At 41.6% G+C, this 27,667-nt stretch overlaps 1 protein-coding gene across 2 annotated transcripts in view; it reads right to left on the bottom strand.

Annotated features, from left to right (window-relative positions):
* DNAH11 (dynein axonemal heavy chain 11) overlaps positions 1 to 27,667 on the bottom strand; it is a 358,932-nt gene that overhangs the window by 6,487 nt on the left and 324,778 nt on the right. For both annotated transcript variants that reach the window (XM_042919849.1, XM_042919858.1), the window contains 5 exons: positions 24,348 to 24,539; positions 21,353 to 21,472; positions 11,806 to 12,048; positions 2,822 to 3,004; positions 2,627 to 2,742 (listed from right to left, as the gene is read on the bottom strand). In XM_042919849.1, the coding sequence (XP_042775783.1) occupies positions 2,627 to 2,742; positions 2,822 to 3,004; positions 11,806 to 12,048; positions 21,353 to 21,472; positions 24,348 to 24,539 (854 nt within the window). The remainder of the gene's footprint in view (positions 1 to 2,626; positions 2,743 to 2,821; positions 3,005 to 11,805; positions 12,049 to 21,352; positions 21,473 to 24,347; positions 24,540 to 27,667) is intronic.

Raw genomic sequence — 27,667 nt, 5'->3', positions numbered from 1 at the left:
CCTTCCTTTTTTTTTTTTAATTTTATTTTTTAGTTTTTAGAATTTACATCCAAGTTAGTTAGCATATGGTGCAACAATGACTTCAGGAATAGATTCCTTAATGCCCCTTACCCATTTAGCTCATCCCCCCCCCCCCACAACCCCTCCAGCAACCCTCAGTTGGTTCTCCATATTTATGAGTCTCTTCTGTTTTGTCCCCTTCCCTGTTGTTATATTATTTTTGTTTCCCTTCCCTTATGTTTGTCTGTTCTGTGTCTTAAAGTCCTCATATTAGGGGCGCCTGGGTGGCTCAGTTAGTTAAGCGGCCGACTTCGGCTCAGGTCATGATCTCGCGGTCTGTGAGTTCAAGCCCCGCGTCAGGCTCTGTGCTGACAGCTCAGAGCCTGGAGCCTGTTTCAGATTCTGTATCTTCCTCTCTCTGACCCTCCCCCGTTCATGCTCGGTCTCATAAATAAATGTTAAAAAAAAAAAATTTAAAAAGTCCTCATATGAGTGAAGTCCTATGATTTTTGTCTTTGTCTAATTTCACTCAGCATAATACCCTCAGTTCCATCCACGTAGTTGCAAATGGCAAAACTTCATTCTTTTTGATTGCCGAGTAATACTCCATTGTATATATGTACCACATCTTTTTTATCCATTCATCCATTGATGGACATTTGGGCTCTTTCCATACTTTGGCTGTTGTTGATAGTGCTGCTATAAACGTGGGGGTGCACGTATCCCTTCGAAACAGCACACCTGTATCCTGTGGATAAATGCCTAGTAGTGCAATTGGTGGGTTGTAGGGTAGTTCTATTTTTAGTTTTATGAGGAACCTCCATACTGTTTTCCAGAGTGGCTGCACCAGCTTGCATTCCCACCAACAATGCAAAAGAGATCCTCTTTCTCCGCATCCTCGCCAACATCTGATGTTGCCTGAGTGGTTGATGTTAGCCAGTCTGACATGTATGAGGTGATATCTCATTGTGGTTTTGAACTGTATTTCCCTGATGAGTGATGTTAAGCATTTTTTTTCATGTGTTGGTTGGCCATCTGGATGTCTTCTTTGGAGAAGTGTCTATTCATGTCTTTCACCCATTTCTTCACTGGATCCTTTGTTTTTTGGGTGTTGAGTTTGATAAGTTCTTTATAGATTTTGAACACTAACCCTTTATCTGATATGTCATTTGCAAATAGCTTCTCCTATTCTGTCGGTTTCCTTTTAGTTTTGCTGATTGTTTCCTTCACTGTGCAGAAGCTTTTTATTTTGATGAGGTCCCAGTAGTTCATTTTTGCTTTGATTTCCCTTGCCTCTAACGATGTGTTGAGTAAGAAGTCACTGCAGCCAAGATCAAAGAGGTTTTTGCCTGCTTTCTCCTCAAGGATTTTGATGGCTTCCAGTCTTACATTGAGGTCTTTCATCCATTTTGAGTTTATTTTTGTGTATGGTGTAAGAAAGTGGCCCAGGTTCATTCTTCTGCATGTCACTGTCCAGTTTTCCCAGCACCACTTGCTGAGGAGCCTGTCTTTATTCCATCGGATATTCTTTCCTGCTTTGTCAAAGATGAGTTGGCCATACATTTGTGGGTCCATTTCTGGGTTCTCTCTTTTGTTCCATTGGTCTGAGTGTCTGTTCTTGTTGCACCTTCCATTCTTATGTTGGCACACCTCCCTACACAGCAAACACCTGGCTGCCTATGTGGCAGTTCCAAGGTGTACACATTTTCAGTGTGTAGCCCACAGCGGGTCTTGAACTCATGACCCTGAGATCAAGAGTTGACACTTAACCAAGTGAGCCTTCCAGGTAGCCCAAAGTTTTGTTTTTAAGATTTTATTTTTAAAGTAATTTCTATACCCAACATGGGGCTTGAACTCACAACCCTGAGATTAAGAGTCACAGGCACCCCTCATTTGGAATTCCCATGGGGCCTTCCAATTTAAGGTTCAGAGGACCATTCTCGTTCATGGAAGAAAGACTTAGGAAAGTATGGATTAAAGAAAATTCCATACCAAAAAGACAGGAATGGAGGGAACCTTTCAAACTTTGTGTGTTGACTATGAAGGCCAAGGAGCAGTTGGAGAGAGCCCTGGCTGTGAGGGAGCTGTGAATGTTCATCCATGGCTTTGGGACACCTCTCTCCACTCACAGCCACACACAGAAGCAGTTGGATTTATGGTGTACTCTACTATGAGCTTTTAAAAGTCAGCTTTGAGATGGCATTGGTAATCACTGGCTTCGAAAATAAGGTATGAAGGGACACGAAAACAAACTCAGGTTACCTCCCATGGCCATTTAAATAAGTGAATGAAGGAATTTTATTCCCTACATTTTTGACATGATAAACTGAGAAATTAGGAAGGTCAGGTATTTTGTTCAAGATTAAATAGCTAATAAGTAAGGGGCTGTGACCCCTTGCTTTGACCCTGATTTTCACCTGATTTTTCACTGATTTTTACCTTTGGAGCAACCCACAAAAGACACTCAGGAACAACTGGTGGTAGTTTGCACAATTATGCAAAGTACAGCCCCAAAGTACTCATAAAGTATAGCCTTCACAGTTCTTCTGACACAACAGTAACTCAGAATGCTGAACCAGCACCCAGGTGGAGAAAGGCCAGTGGGAGCAGGGAGGGGGTCGCTTACCAGTGGGCCAGGCCGTAAGTAGATGGATACGCCAGTTTGCTCCAAGCGTCTGGCACTGTGTCATAACTCAGCTGGGACTGCTGGGCTTCCATGTCAGGAGATAACGTCAGCTCCCCCTTGCATGGAGAAAAGAGGACACATAGTGAGTGCCCTCCAATGTGGGAAAACCTGCTCTGGTACCACTTTTAAACTCACCTTCCAACCAAGGTCTAATTGTTGAAGTGACACACGGATTTCCCGAAGAAGAATATTCATCCTCTCACATTCTTGGAAGCAAACAAGAACATAGGGGCTTCTGTTTGAGGTTTTTTGCATTATCTCCGCCATGTTGAACTCTTCTGGAAGTTTCTCCAAAATGTCATCCAAGACATTCTTAACCTTAAATCATTAACACACACAAAATTTAGCTCCTTTGTATTTCGTTTTTTTAAAGATTCTTTTAAAGTTTATTTTTGAGAGAGAGAGAGAGAGAATATGAATTCCAACCAGTCTCCATGCTGTCTGCACAGAGCCCTACGTGGGGCTTGAACTCAGGAAACCACGAGATCATTGCCTGAGCCAAAACCAAGAGTTGGATGCTTAACCAATGAGTCAACGAGGTGTCCCCTTTGTATTTCATTTTTAGTCACAGGGACACTATCCTTGATGTTTGGAAGTCCCAGAATCTATCCCACAACTCCCAATGATGCTTGCTAATGCATTGAAAACATGTCCGCCACTCCGTGGAGGTGGGCAGATGCACTGCCAACTAGCTCAGCTACCTGTACATGACCGCAGCCCCTCCCCTTCTTTAGATCCCACCAGGGAGGAGCTACTATTTGTAGTTTTTTCACTGGTAGCATTTGGGGAATTGAAGAACTGTCATGAATTCCATTTCACTTGTGCGTGTCAAGACACAATCAGAGGAAGTGGAACCCCAACATCTGGGTATTACGTTTTGTAATCCGCTAATTAAAAAAAAATCATTTTGAAAGTCACACAAACCGGAGAGGGAAGACGGCGGCGTAGGAGGACGCTGGGCTCACCGCGCGTCCTGCTGATCACTTAGATTCCACCTACACCTGCCTAAAGAACCCAGAAAACCGCCAGAGGATTAGCAGAACGAGGTCTCCGGAGCCAAGCTCAGACGAGAGGCCCACCGAAGAGGGTAGGAAGGGCGGCGAAGCGGTGCGCGCTCCACGGACTGGCGGGAGGGAGCCGGGGCGGAGGGGCGGCTCGCCGGCCAAGGAGAGCCCCCGAGTCTGGCTGGCAAAAGCGGAGGGGCCTGACGGACTGTGTTCCGACAGCAAGCGCGACTTAGCGTCTGGGAGGTCATAAGTTAACAGCTCTGCTCAGAAAGCGGGAAGGCTGGAGGACAAAGGGAGGGAGAGCTGCTGAGCCCCCGGACGACAGAGCTCAGTTTGGTGGGGAACAAAGGCGCTCGCCAGCGCCATCTCCCCCGCCCATCCCCCAGCCAAAATCCCAAAGGGAACCAGTTCCTGCCAGGGAACTTGCTCGCTCCGCGCAAACACCCAACTCTGTGCTTCTGCGGAGCCAAACCTCCGGCAGAGGATCTGACTCCCTCCCGCTGCCACAGGGCCCCTCCTGAAGTGGATCACCTAAGGAGAAGCGAGCTAAGCCTGCCCCTCCCGCCCCCGTGCACCTTGCCTACCCACCCCAGCTAATACGCCAGATCCCCAGCAACACAAGCCTGGCAGTGTGCAAGTAGCCCAGACGGGCCACGCCACCCCACAGTGAATCCCGCCCCTAGGAGAGGGGAAGAGAAGGCACACACCAGTCTGACTGTGGCCCCAGCGGTGGGCTGGGGGCAGACATCAGGTCGGACTGCGGCCCCGCCCACCAACTCCAATTATACACCACAGCACAGGGGAAGTGCCCTGCAGGTCCTCACCACTCCAGGGACTATCCAAAATGACCAAACGGAAGAATTCCCCTCAGAAGAATCTCCAGGAAATAACAACAGCTAATGAACTGATCAAAAAGGATTTAAATAATAGAGAGTGAATTTAGAATAATAGTCATAAAATTAATCACTGGGCTTGAAAACAGTATACAGGACAGCAGAGAATCTCTTGCCACAGAGATCAAGGGACTAAGGAACAGTCACGAGGAGCTGAAAAGCGCTTTAAATGAAATGCAAAACAAAATGGAAACGACAACAGCTTGGATTGAAGAGGCAGAGGAGAGAATAGGTGAACTAGAAGATAAAGTTATGGAAAAAGAGGAAGCTGAGAGAAAGAGAGATAAAAAAATCCAGGAGTATGAGGGGAAAATTAGAGAACTAAGTGATACACTAAAAAGAAATAATATACGCATAATTGGTATCCCAGAGGAGGAAGAGAGAGGGAAAGGTGCTGAAGGGGTACTTGAAGAAATTATAGCTGAGAACTTCCCTGAACTGGGGAAGGAAAAAGGCATTGAAATCCAAGAGGCACAGAGAACTCCCTTCAGACATAACTTGAATCGATCTTCTGCACGACATATCATAGTGAAACTGGCAAAATACAAGGATAAAGAGAAAATTCTGAAAGCAGCAAGGGATAAACGTGCCCTCACATATAAAGGGAGACCTATAAGACTCGTGACTGATCTCTCTTTTGAAACTTGGCAGGCCAGAAAGGATTGGCACGATATCTTCAGTGTGCTAAACAGAAAAAATATGCAGCCGAGAATCCTTTATCCAGCAAGTCTGTCATTTAGAATAGAAGGAGAGATAAAGGTCTTCCCAAACAAACAAAAACTGAAGGAATTTGTCACCACGAAACCAGCCCTACAAGAGATCCTAAGGGGGATCCTGTGAGACAAAGTACCAGAGACATCACTACAAGCATAAAACATACAGACATCACAATGACTCTAAACCCATATCTTTCTATAATAACACTGAATGTAAATGGGTTAAATGCGCCAACCAAAAGACATAGGGTATCAGAATGGATAAAAAAACAAGACCCATCTATTTGCTGTCTACAAGAGACTCATTTTAGACCTGAGGACACCTTTAGATTGAGAGTGAGGGGATGAAGAAATATTTATCATGCTACTGGAAGCCAAAAGAAAGCTGGAGTAGCCATACTTATATCAGACAAACTAGACTTTAAATTAAAGGCTGTAACAAGAGATGAAGAAGGGCATTATATAATAATTACAGGGTCTATCCATCAGGAAGAGCTAACAATTATAAACGTCTATGCACCGAATACCAGAGCCCCCAAATATATAAAACAATTACTCATAAACATAAGCAACCTTATTGATAAGAATGTGGTAATTGCAGGGGACTTTAACACCCCACTTACAGAAATGGATAGATCATCTAGACACATGGTCAATAAAGAAACAAGGGCCCTGAATGATACATTGGATCAGATGGACTTGACAGATATATTTAGAACTCTGCATCCCAAAGCAACAGAATATACTTTCTTCTCGAGTGCACATGGAACATTCTCCAAGATAGATCATATACTGGGTCACAAAACAGCCCTTCATAAGTTTACAAGAATTGAAATTATACCATGCATACTTTCAGACCATAATGCTATGAAGCTTGAAATCAACCACAGGAAAAAGTCTGGAAAACCTCCAAAAGCGTGGAGGTTAAAGAACACCCTACTAAAGAATGAGTGGGTCAACCAGGCAATTAGAGAAGAAATTAAAAAATATATGGAAACAAACGAAAATGAAAATACAACAATCCAAACGCTTTGGGACGCAGCGAAGGCAGTCCTGAGAGGAAAATACATCGCAATCCAGGCCTATCTCAAGAAACAAGAAAAATCCCAAATATAAAATCTAACAGCACACCTAAAGGAAATAGAAGCAGAACAGCAAAGGCAGCCTAAACCCAGCAGAAGAAGAGAAATAATAAAGATCAGAGCAGAAATAAACAATATAGAATCTAAAAAAACTGTAGAGCAGATCAACGAAACCAAGAGTTGGTTTTTTGAGAAAATAAACAAAATCGACAAACCTCTAGCCAGGCTTCTCAAAAAGAAAAGGGAGATGACCCAAATAGATAAAATCATGAATGAAAATGGAATTATTACAACTAATCCCTCAGAGATACAAATAATTATCAGGGAATACTATGAGAAATTATATGCCAACAAATTGGACAACCTGGAAGAAATGGACAAATTCCTAAACACCCACACTCTTCCAAAACTCAATCAGGAGGAAATAGAAAGCTTGAACAGACCCATAACCGGCGAAGAAATTGAATCAGTTATCAAAAATCTCCCAACAAATGAGTCCAGGACCAGATGGCTTCCCAGGGGAGTTCTACCAGACGTTTAAAGCAGAGATAATACCTATCCTTCTCAAGCTATTCCAAGAAATAGAAAGGGAAGGAAAACTTCCAGACTCATTCTATGAAGCCAGTATTACTTTGATTCCTAAACCAGACAGAGACCCAGTAAAACAAGAGAACTACAGGCCAATATCCCTGATGAATATGGATGCAAAAATTCTCAATAAGATACTAGCAAATCGAATTCAACGGCATATAAAAAGAATTATTCACCATGATCAAGTGGGATTCATTCCTGGGATGCAGGGCTGGTTCAACATTCGCAAATCGATCAACGTGATACATCACATTAACAAAAAAAAAGAGAAGAACCATATGATCCTGTCAATCGATGCAGAAAAGACCTTTGACAAAATCCAGCACCCTTTCTTAATAAAAACCCTTGAGAAAGTCGGGATAGAAGGAACCTACTTAAAGATCATAAAAGCCATTTATGAAAAGCCCACAGCTAACATCATCCTCAACGGGGAAAAACTGAGAGCTTTTTCCCTGAGATCAGGAACACGACAGGGATGCCCACTCTCACCGCTGTTATTTAACATAGTGCTGGAAGTTCTAGCATCAGCAATCAGACAACAAAAGGAAATCAAAGGCATCCAAATTGGCAAAGATGAAGTCAAGCTTTCGCTTTTTGCAGATGACATGATATTATACATGGAAAATCCGATAGACTCCACCAAAAGTCTGCTAGAACTGATACATGAATTCAGCAAAGTTGCAGGATACAAAATCAATGTACAGAAATCAGTTGCATTCTTATACACTAACAAGGAAGCAACAGAAAGACAAATAAAGAAACTGATCCCATTCACAATTGCACCAAGAAGCATAAAATACCTAGGGATAAATCTAACCAAAGATGTAAAAGATCTGTATGCTGAAAACTATAGAAAGCTTATGAAGGAAATTGAAGAAGATATAAAGAAATGGAAAGACATTCCCTGCTCATGGATTGGAACAATAAATATTGTCAAAATGTCAATACTACCCAAAGCTATCTACACATTCAGTGCAATCCCAATCAAAATTGCACCAGCATTCTTCTCACAACTAGAACAAGCAATCCTAAAATTCATATGGAACCACAAAAGGCCCCGAATAGCCAAAGTAATTTTGAAGGAGAAGACCAAAGCAGGAGGCATCACAATCCCAGACTTTAGCCTCTACTACAAAGCTGTCATCATCAAGACAGCATGGTATTGGCACAAAAACAGACACATAGACCAACGGAATAGAATAGAAACCCCAGAACTAGACCCACAAACGTATGGCCAACTCATCTTTGACAAAGCAGGAAAGAACATCCAATGGAAAAAAGACAGTCTCTTTAACAAATGGTGCTGGGAGAACTGGACAGCAACATGAAGGTTGAAACTAGACCACTTTCTCACACCATTCACAAAAATAAACTCAAAATGGATAAAGGACCTGAATGTGAGACAGGAAACCATCAAAACCTTAGAGGAGAAAGCAGGAAAAGACCTCTCTGACCTCAGCCGTAGCAATCTCTTACTCGACACATCCCCAAAGGCAAGGGAATTAAAAGCAAAAGTGAATTACTGGGACCTTATAAAGATAAAAAGCTTCTGCACAGCAAAGGAAACAACCAACAAAACTAAAAGGCAACCAACGGAATGGGAAAAGATATTTGCAAATGACATATCAGACAAAGGGCTAGTATCCAAAATCTATAAAGAGCTCACCAAACTCCACACCCGAAAAACAAATAACCCAGTGAAGAAATGGGCAGAAAACATGAATAGACACTTCCCTAAAGAAGACATCTGGATGGCCAACAGACACATGAAAAGATGTTCAACGTCGCTCCTTATCAGGGAAATACAAATCAAAACCACACTCAGATATCACCTCATGCCTGTCAGAGTGGCCAAAATGAACAAATCAGGAGACTATAGATGCTGGCAAGGATGTGGAGAAACGGGAACCCTCTTGCACTGTTGGTGGGAATGCAAATTGGTGCAGCCGCACTGGAAAGCAGTGTGGAGGTTCCTCAGAAAATTAAAAATAGACCTACCCTATGACCCAGCAATAGCACTGCTAGGAATTTATCCAAGGGATACAGGAGTACTGATGCATAGGGGCACCTGTACCCCAATGTTTATAGCAGCACTCTCAACAATAGCCAAATTATGGAAAGAGCCTAAATGTCCATCAACTGATGAATGGATAAAGAAATTGTGGTTTATATACACAATGGAATACTACGTGGCAATGAGAAAGAATGAAATATGGCCCTTTGTAGCAACGTGGATGGAACTGGAGAGTGTGATGCTAAGTGAAATAAGCCATACAGAGAAAGACAGATACCATATGGTTTCACTCTTATGTGGATCCTGAGAAACTTAACAGAAACCCGTGGGGGAGGGGAAGGAAAAAAAAAAAAAAAAAGAGGTTAGAGTGGGAGAGAGCCAAAGCATAAGAGACTCTTAAAAACTGAGAACAAACTGAGGGTTGATGGGGGGTGGGAGGGAGGGGAGGGTGGGTGATGGGTATTGAGGAGGGCACCTTTTGGGATGAGCACTGGGTGTTGTATGGAAACCAATTTGACAATAAATTTCATATATTAAAAAAAAAATAAAAAAAAAAAAAGAAAGTCACACAAACCAAAAATGCCCTTTAAGCTTGAGCTAATTCTGGTGACTTTATGATGTTGCCCTTTCCAACTGACACAGCCTAAAATTTGGGGAAGCTGTTTAGATCAACGTTTTCAACAACGAGGAAGCCTCTGTCTTCTTTACTTATTGCCCTGAAGAAATAAAAATCTTATACATTAAAGACGCAAAGATGCATACAGTAGTTCAATGTGCATGCTTAGTCTATCCGGTCTCACTGAGCTACGGAAAACCAACAAATACCTAAAGTAGACAAGAGAGTGAAGATAGTGCTGTCTGTCTTCAGCCCCAGGCCACTTTCCCTCTCCCACTGATTTCTGGGATTACTGCCTACGGTTCTGACAGCATTAACAGCAAGTTGCTTTAGCGCCCGGCAGGTAATTTTTCAGGTCCTGCAGTCTTATTCTTCTACCATAGCTGCACAAAGTACAAAACAGTTTAGTAGGCAAGTTAGGTAAAGGGGTGGCTTTTGGAATCAGCTGGAGTTTGATTTCCTTCATTGGCCCTTTCTAGCTGTCTAGCAAATCACCTAAACTTAATTCTGTAACAGGGATCCTGATAGTACTCAGAGCTGTTGAGAATTAAATGTTTCTTCCTAAAGCACTTTCTTAAGTGCTTAGCATATAGTAAGCACTCAATAAATTTGTTGCTACAATCTGTTTGCCTATTTGGGGTGTTGAGATATCTCAAGAGGTTTGCTTTGTAGTTTCTGGTTTAACGGTCAGCTTCTTTGTTGGAAAGAATGAAGCCCAAAAAACAAAATGAAGACCTCATCTACCTCTCTGCTTGTGTTAATACTATAGCTTTTGCCAAATGGGTGATTTTTTTTCTTTTTTATCTTCTTAAGAAAAAAAAAGGTGTAACATTCAGATAAGGGAGATGTTAGCATATGGGATAAAACACCACACAACAAATCCTAAAGCCTCTAAATGACAACGAGTGCCTCAACAAATGGCCATATTTCAAGAAATAATACAGAAAATTCCTGAGACCTCACGATAAGGAAATCTGAGAGTGTGTTCCAACAACCTGATCCTTGTCCCTCAAATCCTGATTAATAATTGTGAGAGGGGAATATGGGCTAATTTATGTGGGGAAAAATAAACTAGTAAGGTTTTAAGTTAATGAGAAATAAGATTTTAATCTAAATGTAAAAAAAAGATAGCATTTGATGTCCATTTCTCATCCCCATCATTCTAGGCAATAGATACCTTCAAAAGAATAACGCTAAAAGCAAAACAAAACAAACCACCACCACCACCACCAAAAACCAATGCCAGTCTCCCAAGATAATCTGATAAAGACATCATAAAATGACAGAGCCAAAAACACACAGAGTAAAAAAGCAAGTCACAGATTTGGAGAAGAGGTTTGCCATACATCTATCTGACAAAGGATACACGTTGAGAACAGAGTCCTTACAAATCTGTAAGAAAAACATTGACAACAATTTTTAAAAAATGGGCAAGAAACTGGAGCAGGTACTTCACATGGGATTCTACCCACATGGCTATAACCCCATGAAAAGATATTCAGCATCATCCCTTGACTAAGGAATGCAAAGTTAAAACCATGATGAAATACTACCTTTCACAAAACCTCAAGGAAAGAGAACAGGGGACACTTGCACACTGCTGGTGGGAGTGTAAGTGGTACAAGCACTTTTGAAAACTGCTTGGGAATATCGACTGAAACTACATGTTACACCCGGTGATCCAGCAATCCCACTTCTCAGCAGAGAGGGTAAGAAGTATGAGTGGACGCCTCTGGGAGTTGCCAGTGCTGGGTGACAAGAGATTACAAGAATGTTCATGGCTGGGATATTCGTAATAGTGAAAAGCTAGAAAGAACCCAAACATCCAACTACTATAGAACGAAGAAAAAATGGCATATTCATACAATAGAATATGAAACAAAAATGAATCACTAACCCATGCAACAACATGGGTGAATCTCACAAATATAACACAGAATGAAAGGAGCCAGACCTAAATAAGTACACAGTGCATGAATGCATGTATTTGAAGTTCAAACACAGGCAAAGCTAACCTATGGTGACAGAGGTAAGATGAGTAGTTACCTTTAGATGGGAGAGGGAGGGATATACTGACCCTGAGTGTTGGAAATGTTATGTATTTTGATCTAGGTGGTGGTGAGATAGTTGTATAGAAAGGGAGAAATTCATTGAGTTGTACACGCAAGATTAGTTCCACAAAAAAAGAAAGACCCTCTACCTTTTCTTCCGTGGACTGCCCCAGCTCCTCACTGACGAGTACATTCCTGGGCTGCATCTCCAGCAAAGTTCTGAAGAGAGTGTTCGACATCACCGTCAGGAATTCTATTTCAGCATTTGGGTGGAGGCCATACAGTGCTGGGCTTTCTGGAGGAAGCCTCTCCTCTATGTACTGGTGGTAGCCTGAATAATCTAGATTAGGTGGGGCTGCAAATCCTGGGGCCAGCATCAGTTCATCTTCCACCTTCGACCACAAAGGAACAGAGTCAGTTATTCCAAGTCTAATTGGGCATGAATCTTCACATCCTAAAATATTTTGAGAACGCTCTTAACAAGAAGGTCCCGGTGTGATGCTGGATAGGTAGCGGGCTCTCTAAAATGTTTCACAACCCTTTTGTAATTTGATCATTTGGCCCTGTGTTTGGCACCAGGCTGACCTCTGGGGAGGAGTCCAAGGAACACACATGAATTCCTGCCCCGAGAAGCCTTAGTCCACAGTTTGCCCAGGGCAACATGGTACCTGAACACAGCTGAACCATCTGCCATGTATTGGTCACCCCATCAAATGCTTCAAGTCACTGATTATCCCACACATCTGCAAACATTTTGTAGAGAGAAATGGAAATTAGGAGTAACTTCCCCAGGCAAGATGTTTGATTTAAATCTTAATTCTGAATGCATCTTAGTATGGCTCTATAGGTTTTACTTTCCTAATGTACGCACTTGCCATAATACTCTTCAAGTTATTTTTTACACGATACAGAGTTCTATGTACTCATACTGAATAAACAGGAGTGTGTATATGTAAGTAACAATTTAGAGGGCACTATCTACAAAGGGTCAGCTCAGTGACACTTCCTCATGCCTTTGAGCCACTCAGGGTAGAGTCCACACTGCTCGCCTCCAGATCCACAGACCCGGGACTGGTGTTGGCACATACTGATGCTCAGTACACAGGTGCCTAATGAATGAACGGCGGGAGCGAGGAGGCATTTATCATACCCATGTACTTCATTAAGGCTGCGGTAGAGGAAGACATTCCACATAGAGGAAGGATCTAAAGAAAGGCAATGTAAAGAGCAATACCAAACCTAAGTTATGTGAATACAGTTCTTCAAAAGGTGACAAAAGAATTTACGGACATGATTCTCTTACCAGCGAGGAACAGAGCCAGTCAAGTACTTAGAATGGACTACCTCACTCAGCATAATCTCAGATTTTTACCTGATGTTTTTAGTCACCAGGGACCCTAACAAACCTGTTTTGATTTTCCTAATCTCTCTTGCTATTAATTCTGGCTCCACGTGCTTAAATGTACAGAGGGGTGTGACTTTTAACACTCACCTAATGGAGCTATTTTAGGCTTAGATTTTCTAAGTCATTTTCTGAAATCGGGGTTTTTCTCTCCAATTTTGTACGTTGTGCCATCTGGTCCCCTCACTCTCACCCAGAGGCAAAGTGAATATGCACGAATGTTTATTCAGTACTAAGTACTCATCACCTAGTATACCACAACAAGCCTTGGAAATATAAAAGGTTCATATAATCTAGTTCTTAAGGGACTCACAGTCTGATGGGGGACAAAAGAAGTGATTTTCTTCACAAGCATGTCACCTGTGAATAATGGCAGTTTGTTCCTGCTCAGACCTACAATTCCAGGTTTCCTAGAGAGCCTGAGGCCTCAGAGACAATGCTCAGTGGCTGGCTGTGAATTCCAAAGGCTTTTTAAATATTTGAGTCAGCATTTCTCTTTTGCACTAGGAAGATTTCCAAGTTAATCTAGTCTTTTATTTTGTGACAAACAGAAATCTTGACTAATGCATATGAGAAGGAGCAGCTCGGACCATCTTCCCCACCAGCATCTATTAGCTTGGTTTGTTTCACTCATTGATCTGCATTTTCTATCATTTCACATTTATCTATCAGAATAATCAATTGCCATCTCACTGATTCAGGGTGACCAAAACAGAACTGTGAGGGACAGTTCAACTCACATTTTTATTCTACAAGATAAATTAGTCAAAATAAAAATATGGGCACAAAATACCAATAATGAAACCAAAAGTTAGAATACATACAAACCAAACTTTATTCTCTAAAAACAAGGACCTGGTCTTCCCCGATGGTGCTCACTAGACTGTTGAAATTTTAAGAGCCACAGTTAAATTGCCTTTCAATTAAAAACAGAGTTTTAAGCAAAGAAACAAACCCAAAAGTGGAACCACTTAAAAACGTTAAAATGCCATGGGGACTGCAAATTTGTTTCAGCGCATATTCCTACAGTGCTGGTGGGAATGCAAATGGCTGTACTTTCTGGAGAGACGGGCAGTCTTTACAAACAGGCCCAAAGTGCCTTTTATATGTTCGTTAATGAGCAAAACAAAAGAGCCACAAAGGAAAGGTAAGGGCTTGAGGTTTACAGCCAGCCAGATGTGGTTCAGTTCCCATCTCTGAAAGGTTTGGTTGCTGGTGGCCTTTCAAAATGACAGTTTATCTGAGTTTCAATCTTGTCAGTGAAGTGATGTTCCTCATAGCAGCCTACTGATAGTGGCTATGGGAATTTACACGTGTGCAAACAGCTAGGCACGCCGTAAGCAGACTTTTACGTTAGTTAGAGTCTTTTCTGCGTCCTAGGAACATTCAGGTACATTTTGATTTTCTGGAAGGAAAAAGACAACCTGAAGAAAGTTCCACTCTAAATTCCTACCACGATGTCAAAGTTTGAAAAGTGAGCTTTAGTTGATACGGGTACATATGTGTTCTCTTTCTCCTTTAAGAACACTGTAAAGATTTCAGTGTGTTCAAGGACGCCTGGTTCTGAATCCCTTCCCACTCAAGGCCTTCATGAAAAGCTCCTGCTTGTGGACGGGGTCAGAACCGTGCAGCTCTCTGCCTACTGACCACTATCTTGCCTTTGGGACAGGGCTTTTGAGAAGGTTACTGTTACTCCTCAAAGAATCAATAGTTCTAAAGAGACATTTCTCCAAAGAAGATAAACAAACTGCCAATCAGCACATGAAAAGATGTTCCACATTAGCGTTCAGGGAAATGCCAATCAAAACCACAATGCAATACCCTTTCACACTTACCGAGATGGCTTAAAAAATGTGAACAAGGGTGTTGGCAAGGCTATGGAGAGAGTACAACACTGATACATTGCTGGCAGGGATATAAAATGGTACAACCACTTTGGAAAACTAGTGTGGCAGTTCCTTCAAATGTTAAACAGAGTTACCATATGATCCAACAATTTCACTCCTAGGTATATACTCAAGGGAAAAGGAAACACACGCCCACACAGATACTTGTTCATAAATGTTCATTTGCATTGTTATTCATGATAGCCAAAAAGTGGAAACGACACAAATGTCCGTCAACTGAAGAACGGATAAAGAAAACGTATCCATACGATGGACTGCTATTTGGCCATAAAAAGGAAGCACTGACATGTTACCTATAGCATGGGTGAACCTTGAAAACGTTAAGTGAAAGTGAACACAGAAGGGTACATATCCTACCACTCTATTTATAGAAAATGTCCAGAACAGGCAAATCTAAAGAGACAAAAAGATTAGTTGTTGCCTGGGGTTGGGGAGTTGGGGAGAGGATGTTGATTGACTCCTAATGGGTATGGGGTTTCTTTGGGGGGATGAGGTGTTCTACAACAGACTGTGGTAAGAGCTGCAAAAAAACCCGTGGATTGTTCAACTGAGATTGGGAAGTTTCAATTTATCTCAATAAAGCTATTAAAAAAAAAATGGGATCATACTCAAGGAGAACAAGCCTCCACTTAATGAAAAAAAAAATCAAGGATTTGAAGTCCTTGTTGGAGAAATCAGTGGCAGGTGCAGTTATTAGACATTGGGAAAGCCAGAATCCTGCCTCTCTGTTGACTCTGTATGACTGTTGTCCTTCTTACATTTTGCTTTCTGATATTCAGGCATTTATTTATTTATTTTTATTACTTTTTAAGTTTATTCATTTTGAGACAGAGAGAGAGAGAGAGAACAAGCAGGGGAGGGGCAGAGAGAGAGGGAGAGAGAGAATCCGAAGCAGGCTCCATGGGGTCAGAACAGAGCCTGACTCTGGGCTCGTTGTCATGAATGATAAGGTCATGACCTGAGCCAAAACCAAGAGTCAGACACTTAACTGACTCTGCCACACAGGCGCCCCTGGTTTCTGGTATTTAATAACACTCACCTCCTCTGCCGTCTCTCAAAGTATATGATAAGAAGTTCCCAGTTTATTGTGAGTCTAAACGAGTGTATTTTCCCTAAATGCCATGGCCTCAAAGTGCTGTGAGGAATTTTCAGAAATCACTCGAAGTTAAATTATATTATCATGATGTCTTTAGAGCTGACAGGTGCATTAGTGATTTTGTGGACAGTACCTTCATTTTACAAGTGAATAAACTGAGGCACACAGAGGTCCTGCACAAAGCTGGACAGCAAGTTAGTGGCAGAACCAGAAGCTAGAGCTCTGGTCTCCTGGATTGTCAGGTTTTGTTTGCGATACGACCCTGTGGCACCCTCCATGCACAGTGAGGACACGAGTCAGTGTTTTGTTGACCTCTGCCCCAGATACCACAAACAGATCTGCTCTCGCAATGATGTAGCACACTGCAGACAAAGTCTGTGCTCTGGGGAGTCTGATTGTGAGTTCAAATCCTGGTTTAGCTACTTACCAACTGTGCGACCTCTGTGAATCTGGCTTTCTTTTTTGATTACATGGGATATCAATACCCATTTTGCACAATAATGGTGAGGAGAAGAAATAATACTCATGAATTGTGTAGTACTGACCTCTGGCACAGAGCAGGTTTTTAATAAATGGTTTTCATTGTTATAATCATAGGTAATAGTCAACTATGAAATACATATCATGAAACTTTATACTTATAGATAAAATACCTTCCATTTTTAGCATGTTGTTCTAACCTTGTACTAATGTTCAAACCTGACAATGGTTGTTTTGTAGATGAGGAAACTGAGGCTCAGGAGATGTGTCTAAAAACAAATACAGGGGGAATCGAATGTGAACCCTAGTATTGTTTATTTCAGAGCTCAGCCTCCTAATTGTTACCCTATATTACCAGAACAGTTTTTTTTTTTTAATGTTTACCTTTGAGAGAGAAAGAGTGAGAGACAGCGAGAGAGACAGAGACAGAAAGACAGAGTGTGTGTGTGTGTGTGTGTGTGTGTGTGTGTGTGTGTGCGCGCACGCACAGAGTTGGGGCAGAGAGAGAGAGGCAGACACAGAATCTGAAACAGGCTCCAGGCTCTGAGCTGTCAGCACAGAGCCTGACACAGGGCTCAAACTCATGAACTGTGAGAACATGACCTGAGCCACCCAGGCACCCCACCCAGTGCTCATCCCAACAAGTGCCCTCTCCTCAATGCCCATCACTCATTTTCCCCTCTCCCCTGCCCCCCATCACCCTTGGTTTGTTCTCTGTATTTAAGAGTCTCTTATGGTTTGCCTCCTTTCCTCCCTCTGTAACTATTTTTCCCCCTTCCCTTCCCCCCTGGTCTTCTGTTAAGTTTCTCAAGATCCACATACGAGTGAAAACATGTTATCTGTTTTTCTCTTATTTCACTTAGCATAATACCCTCCAGCTTTTGGGTGACCTGATACCTTATTTTCCAAAAGTAACTTACTGTCTCACCCGTTTAGCATTGCCAAATATACACCTTACGTGGAAGAATAATTAATAATAATTCCCTAACTCTGACCAGAGAGCCCCTAAGGCACACTGCTGTCAGGGAACCCTCTCCCAGTGCAACCTCACTTACCCAGCAAGAAACTCACTCAGCCTCCTAAAGGGCAATACCACTGAAAACATTCCGAGGGAAACTTTAAATCCCACACCATTAATGGGTTGCTCTCTTGATCATGTTTCAGTGCAACCAAAGATACTAATTTCTAAATAAGTTAACCCACATGAGAAGTATTGAAAAGACTTCCTGCAAATGCACAAGTGTTAGATTAAGTTCCTACTATAAAAAGCAAGAGCAGGAAACATGTGCAAGCGAACAGAATAACTGGGGTTTTGCAGCATCTAACACCAAGTCAGTAAGTGCTTTTAACTTCCTTTGTTGAGTTGAGAAGGCAGCACTGTCTGGGGCGGAGGCAAGACAGCCAATGATGCATTTCTTTCTTTTTAAATTATCTATTTATTTTTATTTTTTAAAAATTTTTTTTTCAACGTTTTTTATTTATTTTTGGGACAGAGAGAGACAGAGCATGAACGGGGGAGGGGCAGAGAGAGAGGGAGGCACAGAATCGGAAACAGGCTCCAGGCTCCGAGCCATCAGCCCAGAGCCTGACGCGGGGCTCGAACTCACGGACCGCGAGATCGTGACCTGGCTGAAGTCGGACGCTTAACCGACTGCGCCACCCAGGCGCCCCATTTATCTATTTATTTTTAAAGGGTTACTTACATATTTAAGTAATCACACCCAACATAGCACTGGAACTGAAAGAGATCAAGAGTCACGTGCTCCACCCACTGAGCCTGCCAGGTGCCCTCCCTGCAAAAGAAGCATTTCGATCCTGGAAACGTCAGCAGATCTGCATGGAAGGGTGGATACGGAAATTTCTAAAGGGTTCACACACACTCCAGTGCCGTTCCTGAGGTTCTATCGTCTCTTATGTATTGTACAACTCTGTGAATGGGAGCTCAGCCTTGTGAAGGTTAATGGACTGCCTAGTTTGGCAACAGTAATTGGCTCCCTATCCTCAGGCCAGAGCCTGAGAGGGAACATCAGCAGGAGCTCCTCATTCTGCCCCTTGACCTCCACCATCATTTGGAGAAACCAACCTCTGTAAAGGTCGCATGCCCAACACTGTTTATCTTTCCCATCTCCATGGAAACCTACTCCCAGACCTCTTCTGAGGAGTGATTTCCAATTGTATTAAATTGAAAGTGTCTTTCTGACCTGTGAAATCCTGCTCATTAGAACTAAGGAAAGACCAGGAGACTCTCCGCAAAAAAACAAATAATGGTCACACAGCAGCAAAGTTTTTTTTGTTTTTGTTTTTTGGTTTTTTTTTTGCATTGTTCCCAAATTGTTTAACATTAAAAGTAGCAAAAAAAAAAAAAAAAAAAATCTGTCCCCAATTTTCTATATTAGACTACATACAATATAACCTATTTTCTTATATGTGATTATATTACTTCTCAAAATAGACTCAAGGAAGGGTATCAAAATTACGTAATGCTTTTAGGAGACGAAGTTCAGAGAAATTATGAACAGGAGGTTGCTCAAACCATTAAAAAATATGGCACTACTTTCTATTATATGTTTATAGTCCTTGGCATATTTTATTTTATTTAAATTCCAGTTAACATACCCTGTAATATTAGTTTCAGGTATGCAATATAGTGATTCAACCCTTCCATACATCACCCAGCGCTCATCACAAGTGCATTCCTTAATCCCCATCACTGATTTTAGTCATCCCCCCACCCACCTCCCTTCTGATAACCATCGGTTTATTCTCTATGGCTAAGAGTCTGTTTCTTGGTTTGCCTCTTTTTTTTTTCTGTTTGCTCATTTGTTTTGTTTCTTAAATTCCATATGGAATCATATGGTATTGGTTTTTCTCTGACTTATTTCACTTAGCCTAGTACTCTCTAAATGCCTCCACATTGTTGGCACATGGCAAGATTTCATTCTTTTGTATGGGTAATATTGCATTGTGTGTGTGTGTGTGTGTGTGTGTGTGTGTGTGTGTGTATCTCACATCTTTATCCATTCATCTGTCAATGAACATTTGAGCTGTTTCCATAATTTGGCTATTGTAGATAATACTGCTATAAACAACAGGATGCATTTATTCCTCTGAATTAGTATTTTTGTATTTTGGGGGTATCTAGTAGTAAGATTGCTGGATCATAGGGTAGTTCTATTTTTAACTTTTTGAGGAAACCTCATACTGTTTTCCAGAGTGGCTGCACCAGTTTGCATTCCCACCAACAGTGTAAGAGGATTCCCCTTTTTCCACATGCTTGACGACACCTCATTTCTTATGTTATTAACTTAAGTCATTTGACAGTATGAGGTGATACCTCATTGTCATTTTCATTTGTGTTTCCCTGGTGATCAGTGATGTTGAGCACCTTTTCATTTATCTGTTGGGCATCTGTATGTCTTCTTTGGGAAAATGTCTGTTCATGTCTTCTGCCCTTTTGAGAGAGAGAGAGAGAGCACAAGCCCAGGAGGACACAGAGAGAGAGGGAGACACAGAATCCAAAGCAGGCTCCAGGCTCCGAGCTGTCAACAAAGAGCCTGATGTGGGGCTCGAAATCACAAACTGGGAGATCATGACCTGAGCTGAAGTTGGACGCTTAACTGACGGAGCCACCCAGGCACCCTTCTTCTGACCATTTTTTAATTGGATTATTCATTTTTTGAGTGTTAAGTTTTATAAGTTCTTTATGTAGTTTGGCTACTAACCCTTTATCAGGTATGTCATTTGCAAATATCTTCTCCCATTCTGTAGGTTGCCTTTTAGTTCTGTTGATTGTTTCCTTCACTATGCAGAAGCTTTTTATTTTGACGATGTCCCAACAGTTTATTTTTGTTTTTGTTTCCCTTGCCTCAGGAGACCCATCTAGAAAGAAATTCCGTGGCCAATGTCAAAGAAGTTACATTGGCACTATGTTAAACACAGTTGGTGCCTTGTTCAAGCAAAAACAAAGATGGCATGGTCCAGGGTGCCTTGCATTTCTAAGAAATAAGGCAACGGCCATGAACATGGAGGCCTTGGTGAGAGAGCATGAAAAAAAGTGTGGCCACCACGTGCAGTTATTTCAATATGGAAAACAGGGACTGAGCACGTTTTCCACGAATGCAGCCTGGACGCAAACTGAGTGCCTATTTGATCTGTCCAGATATTGGGTTGGTAAAATGAGAAATAGGAAAAGGAGTGTGGTCTCTTTCAACTTCCAGTACAGTGGGTACTCTACCCTTCCTCACAGACAGAAAAACTGAGTTCTCACATCACATTTTTCCTGAGGATATACATAGTTAAGAGTTAGTGATCAAAATTTAGAATACTCCATGGCTTCTGTGACGGGGAGAAAACTATAAATTTCACTTATATTAGAACCCCAAATTGAAATCAGTACACCTATCTTCTGGCTGGAGCTCTTGCCCATGGGAATGGGTTGTCCTGGGGCAAGCCACACTTCAGTGTCTCCCTACAAAATAGGCTAACAGTGTCAGTTCTGCATACCATCCAGGGTTATTCCAAAGACCCGGACAGTCGGTGAATGTGCCCTTCACCTGGACACAGCACAGCAGACGCGCACAGACATCACCCAGGAGGTCTTGGTGAAACAGATTCTGATTCCATAGCTCTGGGATGGAGCCCAAGACTCTGCACAATTTCTAACACATTTCTAAACTCCTTGATGGTAGGCCAGAATATACTCACAAAAGGCCACGACGCCTCAGTAATATTTAAGTATTTATATAGTGACATTAGTTAAAAAAATCTTACTAGAATTTTCTTCTCTGTAAAATCGATTGAAAGTGCCTTACCAGAGATGGATTAATGAATTTGTCCAAATACACCCGACACAGTCTGCGATCCCAATCATCTGTGATGTGTCCCCCATACATGATCTCACCAAAGAGATAACGGAGATCTTCCCACGGGACCTGGGAGGGAGATCACACAAGTGTTCATTTCCAGGCCGATGCAACGGTCTCAGAGTCGTCAACTAGCAGCACATGCCTCTCTACAAGCCCCTCTAACACAGTGTTCCCTCAAATCCCCATCAACAGGAACATTTAAAAGAGGTTCAGAAATTGTTTAGGTTTCTCCATAGAATTTGAGAGAATTATTTTCAGTGTGTTTTAATACATTCAGTGAAAAGTCACTAATACTGAACTTTTTTTTAAAAGGAAGTGTGATTTAAAGCTTATTTATTTTGAGACAGAGAACGCACTTATGCGTGTCCTCCTGCGAGTGGAGGAGGGGCAGAGAGAGAGAGGGAAAGAAAGAATCCCAGGTAGGTTCCACACTGTCAGTTCGCAGCCCAGTGTGGGGCTCGAACCCATGAACTGTGAGGTCATGACCTGAGCCCAAGTCAGATGCTTAACCAACTGAGCCACCCAAGCACCCCAACAATGAACTTTTGATGCAGATTTTAAAGCAATTGCTCCTAGAACACGTCATGTAGGTAAACTTTAAACATTCGATATCTCATCTAAAAATTAAGAAAAGGTATAACTTTGCAGGGCCTTTCAGGTATGACATGTTTTTATGATCTGATTTAGAGCAGGTTTTGTGATCTCATCTAGGCAAAGAAAGAAAATGCTACACAATCTGAATTTGGGGTGCATTTACACCTCTATTACCTTGCAAAAATCCAGGCAGACCAATCCCCTTGCTACAGACTGATGTGAGGGCTGGGTTTATGGCATGACTGGCCTACATGACTGTTCTGAGGGTTGGAACTAATGATTGTACCATGTGGTATTCAAGAAATAACGGTATCTCTTTATTTGGCTTCACGGGATTTGAAGCCTCTCTCTGCCCCCCTTTAGCTTCCTCTGGGTTTGCAAAACATGCCAGTCTGTGATGAAGCCTTTCTAGACAGGAACCTTTATACCCTCAAGGGCAGTAGATTGCCTCCCAACAGTTCAAGTAAAAACTTAATTATAGCCTTCATTTGTTGCATGATGTGACAGAACAAGTAAAATTGCTTCAACTATTCCAATGTACTTGCTACAAGTTTATTTGAATTTGAACAAATGGACCTCAAATATGTCTTTCTTTTAAGCCGGTCTGATGTGAGTGAGCCATGAGAGAGGTGAGTGGACTGTACCATGCTCCCTTCGGGCACCTTCCATACTGTCCTTCTGAAACGGACGGGAAACGAAGACCTCTCCATTTCATTTCTCTGAGTACGCTGAAGTAATACCCATTAGGCATTCTACCATCTGATATATATCTCCCTCAAGATTTTAATCAGCCAGGGAACTATTCTTTTTTACATACGCCTTCCTGAAAAGGGCAATTTGTACCACCTAACTCCGTGTACATAATAACTTAACTCCCAAATCCTGGTAACTTGCTTCACCATGTGTGGTAAATGACTTGGGTCTAGACATCTGAGAGAGCAAAGGGTGTCAAAATCCGAAAGCTGTGTTGATCCAGGAACACCACTGGGGGCAGTGGCAGACAGGACCCACTTGGCTCCCTGGGGTTGCCACCTCTCAGGATGTGAGAGCTGGAGAGAGACAGGAATCCGTTCCTCTCCTTCTCCCCTTCATTTCGAACTCTCCTGTGAATAGGATTCAGCTGAAGTGGGATAATACTCTTTGTCTCAGCCTCAGTATGGACTTGGATGAAAGTTTTAAGTGGTCCATTTCACTTTCTAGCCAGAACTATTGTAGTAGCCAACCTTACATGTGACATTGTAAAGAAAACGTGGTAAGATCAACACAGAATATTACTTATTAGGAAAGTCAAAATACGCTCAAATTTTATACATTTAAAAAATGATAGATATGGAATGTTGATCATCACATACCATATTAAAACCATATATTGTGGTTACAACCTGCTCAAAATATGTTGTTTGGGAGAGCAACCCACATGATATACTAAGTGTACCTATTTTGATAGCAGTCAAATCACCTCTAAAGCTTGAGAAAACTGAGTTGATAACAAAAATTGTAACAACGGCTACCAGAAGAACATAAAGCAAACCTTAAGACACAGAAATATGGAGGAGTTCTAGAAACTTATAGAACGGTGTTGTTGTCCAGAGCACAACACCCAGTAGTTTTTGACAAACAGATCTCAATTTGAACAGATTGAACTTAATGGAAAAAGTTTCTTTTGTGAAGACTAAGCCAGAAAATCCTTACAAATGGTTCTTCCGTTTGGAAAATCCAATCACTGGGTTTACAAGAGTTTGCACAAATGTTCTTGATGAGGCATTCCCATCCCCACCTGTAAAACACATTTTAGCTATGAAATAAAATCATTCATCTACCTTTAACTTCCAATCAAGGGGAACATTACTGAGAAAGTCACAACAAGGTGGCATCCTTAATACATAATAATGACATATGCAGGAAATGCACCATTATTTATACATGTGACGCGCTGTAAATTGCTTCCATCATAAGAACTAATTGTAGTGATTATTAATGCAGTGTTATGAACTGTCAGAATTGCTGTATGTAATTACATTTGTGCAAATGCTTCATTACCTGCCTAATGAATCTGGCATATATGCACATGTAAACCACTGTTTTTGTTAACATAATGAAGGACATTTTTTTTTATGCACTAAGCTGCTGATGTAGAACTGGTTTGACCTATCTTATGAAGTTCGAGCATCCACTGCTGGAAAACCTTTGATCTGGTTTCTTTTCACACTTGGCAGAAGATGCATATATAGTGTCAGCTATTTCAATAATAGCTTCAGAAGAGAAATTACGGTCCATTTGATAGTGGCCAAAGACTGACAGATTCAGTACACTCTTTGGAAGAGGTTATCTGACCACTGGCACTTACGTTAGGGTTTGCCTCTAAGTAGTTGTAGAGGACGCCTGCACAGACGGTGAGGTCTCCAGGATTGAAAGGATAGCTGCGGCTCCAGCCCTGGGGGCCAAACCTTAGTCTCCCAGCGACACAAGCGTGGAAGTAGCACAGAGAAAAGAGGATGCTTTTAAACTCCTGCTCCTTGGAGCACGCTTCAAGTGTATCCTGGGAGAGAAGAAAAATCGTTGATTCTCCCTCTGTATGGTTTCCAAGGACAAGGGTCTGAGTTTTCGATAATCTTGCACAAAACTTGGCAGGAGATCTCGGACAGGGGTAACATGCAGTTTTAAGCATGGCTGCCCATCCTATGAGGGGGTAATAGGAGACTGACCATTTGGCGTTCGCCAGCCTGTTAATTTAAGGCAAATGCTTTCATTTTGCTTCAGTTATTTTACTGAATGCTTCTAAATTCACTAGAAAATGAGACCATTCATTTTGAGCAGTGATAATACTGCTTGACATCATTTTCTCCTGCAAAATTCTCCTTGAAAAATCTAGATGGCCAAAGGACACCATCTTAGTTTCATCAGCGTAGCAGGGTACTACTTAATCTCAGCCCTGCATTTCCCGGGGCTTCATAGTAATACAGATTACCTGGGCACATGGCCACCCATCAAAAAACGATTTCCATCCTCTCTTGAAACCAGATGTGCCATATGACCAAGTTCTTGCCAACAGAATTTGAGCAGAAGTGATGTGTACAATTTTCATGCCATTTACTTAAAAGGAAATCGCTCGCCCTGGTTGTCACTCTTTTCCTTTTTTGTGGGCTAGAAATGATGACGACTAGCCAACCATGGAAGCCATGAGTGAGTTATGGTAGAGGCACCTACCAGCCCGGGTGTGTGCCTGACCTCATGAAAGAGAGCTGCCAACTATATGGGAGAGAGGTTACCTCATTTGGATCACTGGAATTTTGTACTGTACCTGAACTAATATAATCACCCTGACAAATGGTTTCCTTCCAATGAACTTAAAAGTAGAATTCATTGCTGGGTTGAGAGAATGGCACATGAAAGATTGGATAACACACACCCTGTAGGCTAGATCTGTAACTTGTGTTTTTTTCTTTTTTTTTTTTAATCACAGAGGGAAAATTAAATCCTGGCATGCTGACATGGTTATGGCTCCCACAGCCATGAAATTAAAAGGTGTACAACAGGCATGCACTCTTTGGCTTAAAGGGAGTAGTACTTTATTCTCACATTTGGCAGTTCTGTGAGGCCAACAAGGATTACTTCAATTGATGTTGGGCAGTAGAGGAAGATAAGGCCAGAGATTCATCTTCTTGCTTTGTCCTTTAAAATGGTCAAATTACAGCCAGTCCACATTTGGATCTGACAACCGGGCCATCTACCAAATATATTTAGCACCTTCAGGGTGGGAGTTCAGAGGTGGTCTCTCAGACAACTCCTAGTGTAAGTCTAAACCAAGACAAGATTTGTCCTCTTGTTCCAAGACTAGAAGAAGCTTTTTAGTTTCTTTCTAACTATCATCAGAATTCTGGGTTACTACCAGATATAGTTCTAGAACTGGCAAGGCCACCCACAGTGCACACCCAACTAAATCATTAGGACGTACTAAAGCACTGAGCCTTTTCTAGGTAATTTATGGGGCTTGAAAATATATGATCATTAAACATAACGTTTCCACAATTAAACACGAAATAAAAGACAAACTTGTGAGAGAAGAAAACAGAAACCACAAAATTGGAATTAATCTTGAAGAATATAAACATATATTAGTTTTAAGTATTTTTAAATGTTTATTTTTGAGACAGAGAGAGAGAGAGAGCGAATATGAATGGGAGTGGGGGAGGGGCAGAGAATACCAAACAGGCTCTGCACTGACAGCACAGAGCCTAAGGTGGGACTCCAACTCACCAACTACAAGATCATGACCTGAGATGAAGTCGGACACTTAACTGACTGAACCACCCAGGCGCCCCTCAAAATATACTGGTTTTAAATGTAAAAAACTTCTAGGAGATGAAACAGAAGCATCAAACTTTTACTTAGGAATTATGATCTAACAAGCCTAACCCCTCCCTAAATTACATATAGTCCAGAGGAAATGAAGATCCTATAATAATCAAGTACATTAATTCCATCTATATTTCATATAATTGATTTAGTTTTATCCTCAGCACTAAAGAATTACAACTTAATGCTCATTATGCTCTGATAATACAAATGCCACTGGAAGAAAATATGAAGCAAGCTTTTCTAATTAGGAAAAAGTATGACTCTACCTAACACTCTACATTTCAGGTCAATCATATTTTTATAAACCAAATGATGAGCAAATTAATATCAGAAAATATGCAAATAGCACTGTGAATACAGAACAGGCATCCACACACACATAACAGGGTTGTGCATACAGATGCCAATTTTACATGCAAAGCTACCAATTATTTGTTTCTGCTGTAAGTCTTACAGAAAAAGAAATCTATACTCTGACTTTAAAAATGTAGTTATTGGGGCGCCTGGGTGGCTCAGTCGGTTAAGTGTCCGACTTTGGCGCAGGTCATGATCTTGTGGTTCACGAGTTCGAGCCCCGCATCGGGCTCTGTGCTGACAGCTCGGAGCCTGGAGCCTGCTTCCAATTCTGTGTCTCCCTCTCTCTGACCCTCCCCCCATTCATGCTCTGTCTCTCTCTGTCTCAAAAATAAATAAATGTTAAAAAAAAATTAAAAAAAATGTAGTTATTATCTGGGTATGAAAAGAGTCTAAACAGTATTCCCTTAGCACATCTTCAAAAGGCAGGTGCTACTGAGCTGAGATACATAGGGAAGCAGCATCCCACAAGAAATAGTTTTTTACATCTTGGTCACTTAACGATTGCCTTTACAAAGATATTCTGGAATGCTCCGAAAAGGACTAATTTTTTTTAAAGTTTATTTATTTATTTTGAGAGAGAGAGCATGTGCAGAGGAGGGGCAGAGAGAGGAGAGGGAGAGGGAGAGGATCCCAAGCAGGCTCTGCGCTGTCAGCGTGATCATGACCTGGGCTGAAATCAAGAGCTAGACGCTTGACCAACTGAGCCACCCACGCACCCCAATAAAGGACTAATATTAAACTTTGTTCCTTATTAACACACATATCAAAGTTCAGAGGTAAATTCTGATTTGGGGGTAAGATTAAAAATACACATTTAATTTGATTTGAATATTAAAACATGTAAAAACATAAAAACACCCGAACAAAACAGTTCATTTGTCTGGATCCCTTGGGTGCTTTTCTCAACCGAGAAGGACACCCAGACAACATGGGTGACTGTGACTTGTTTCC

Source organism: Panthera leo, chromosome A2 (genome assembly GCF_018350215.1).
Source record: "Panthera leo isolate Ple1 chromosome A2, P.leo_Ple1_pat1.1, whole genome shotgun sequence".
In the NCBI taxonomy this organism is placed as follows: domain Eukaryota; kingdom Metazoa; phylum Chordata; class Mammalia; order Carnivora; family Felidae; genus Panthera; species Panthera leo.
Note: the sequence above shows the minus strand (reverse complement) of the source record. Positions and strands in the feature narration are given on the sequence as shown.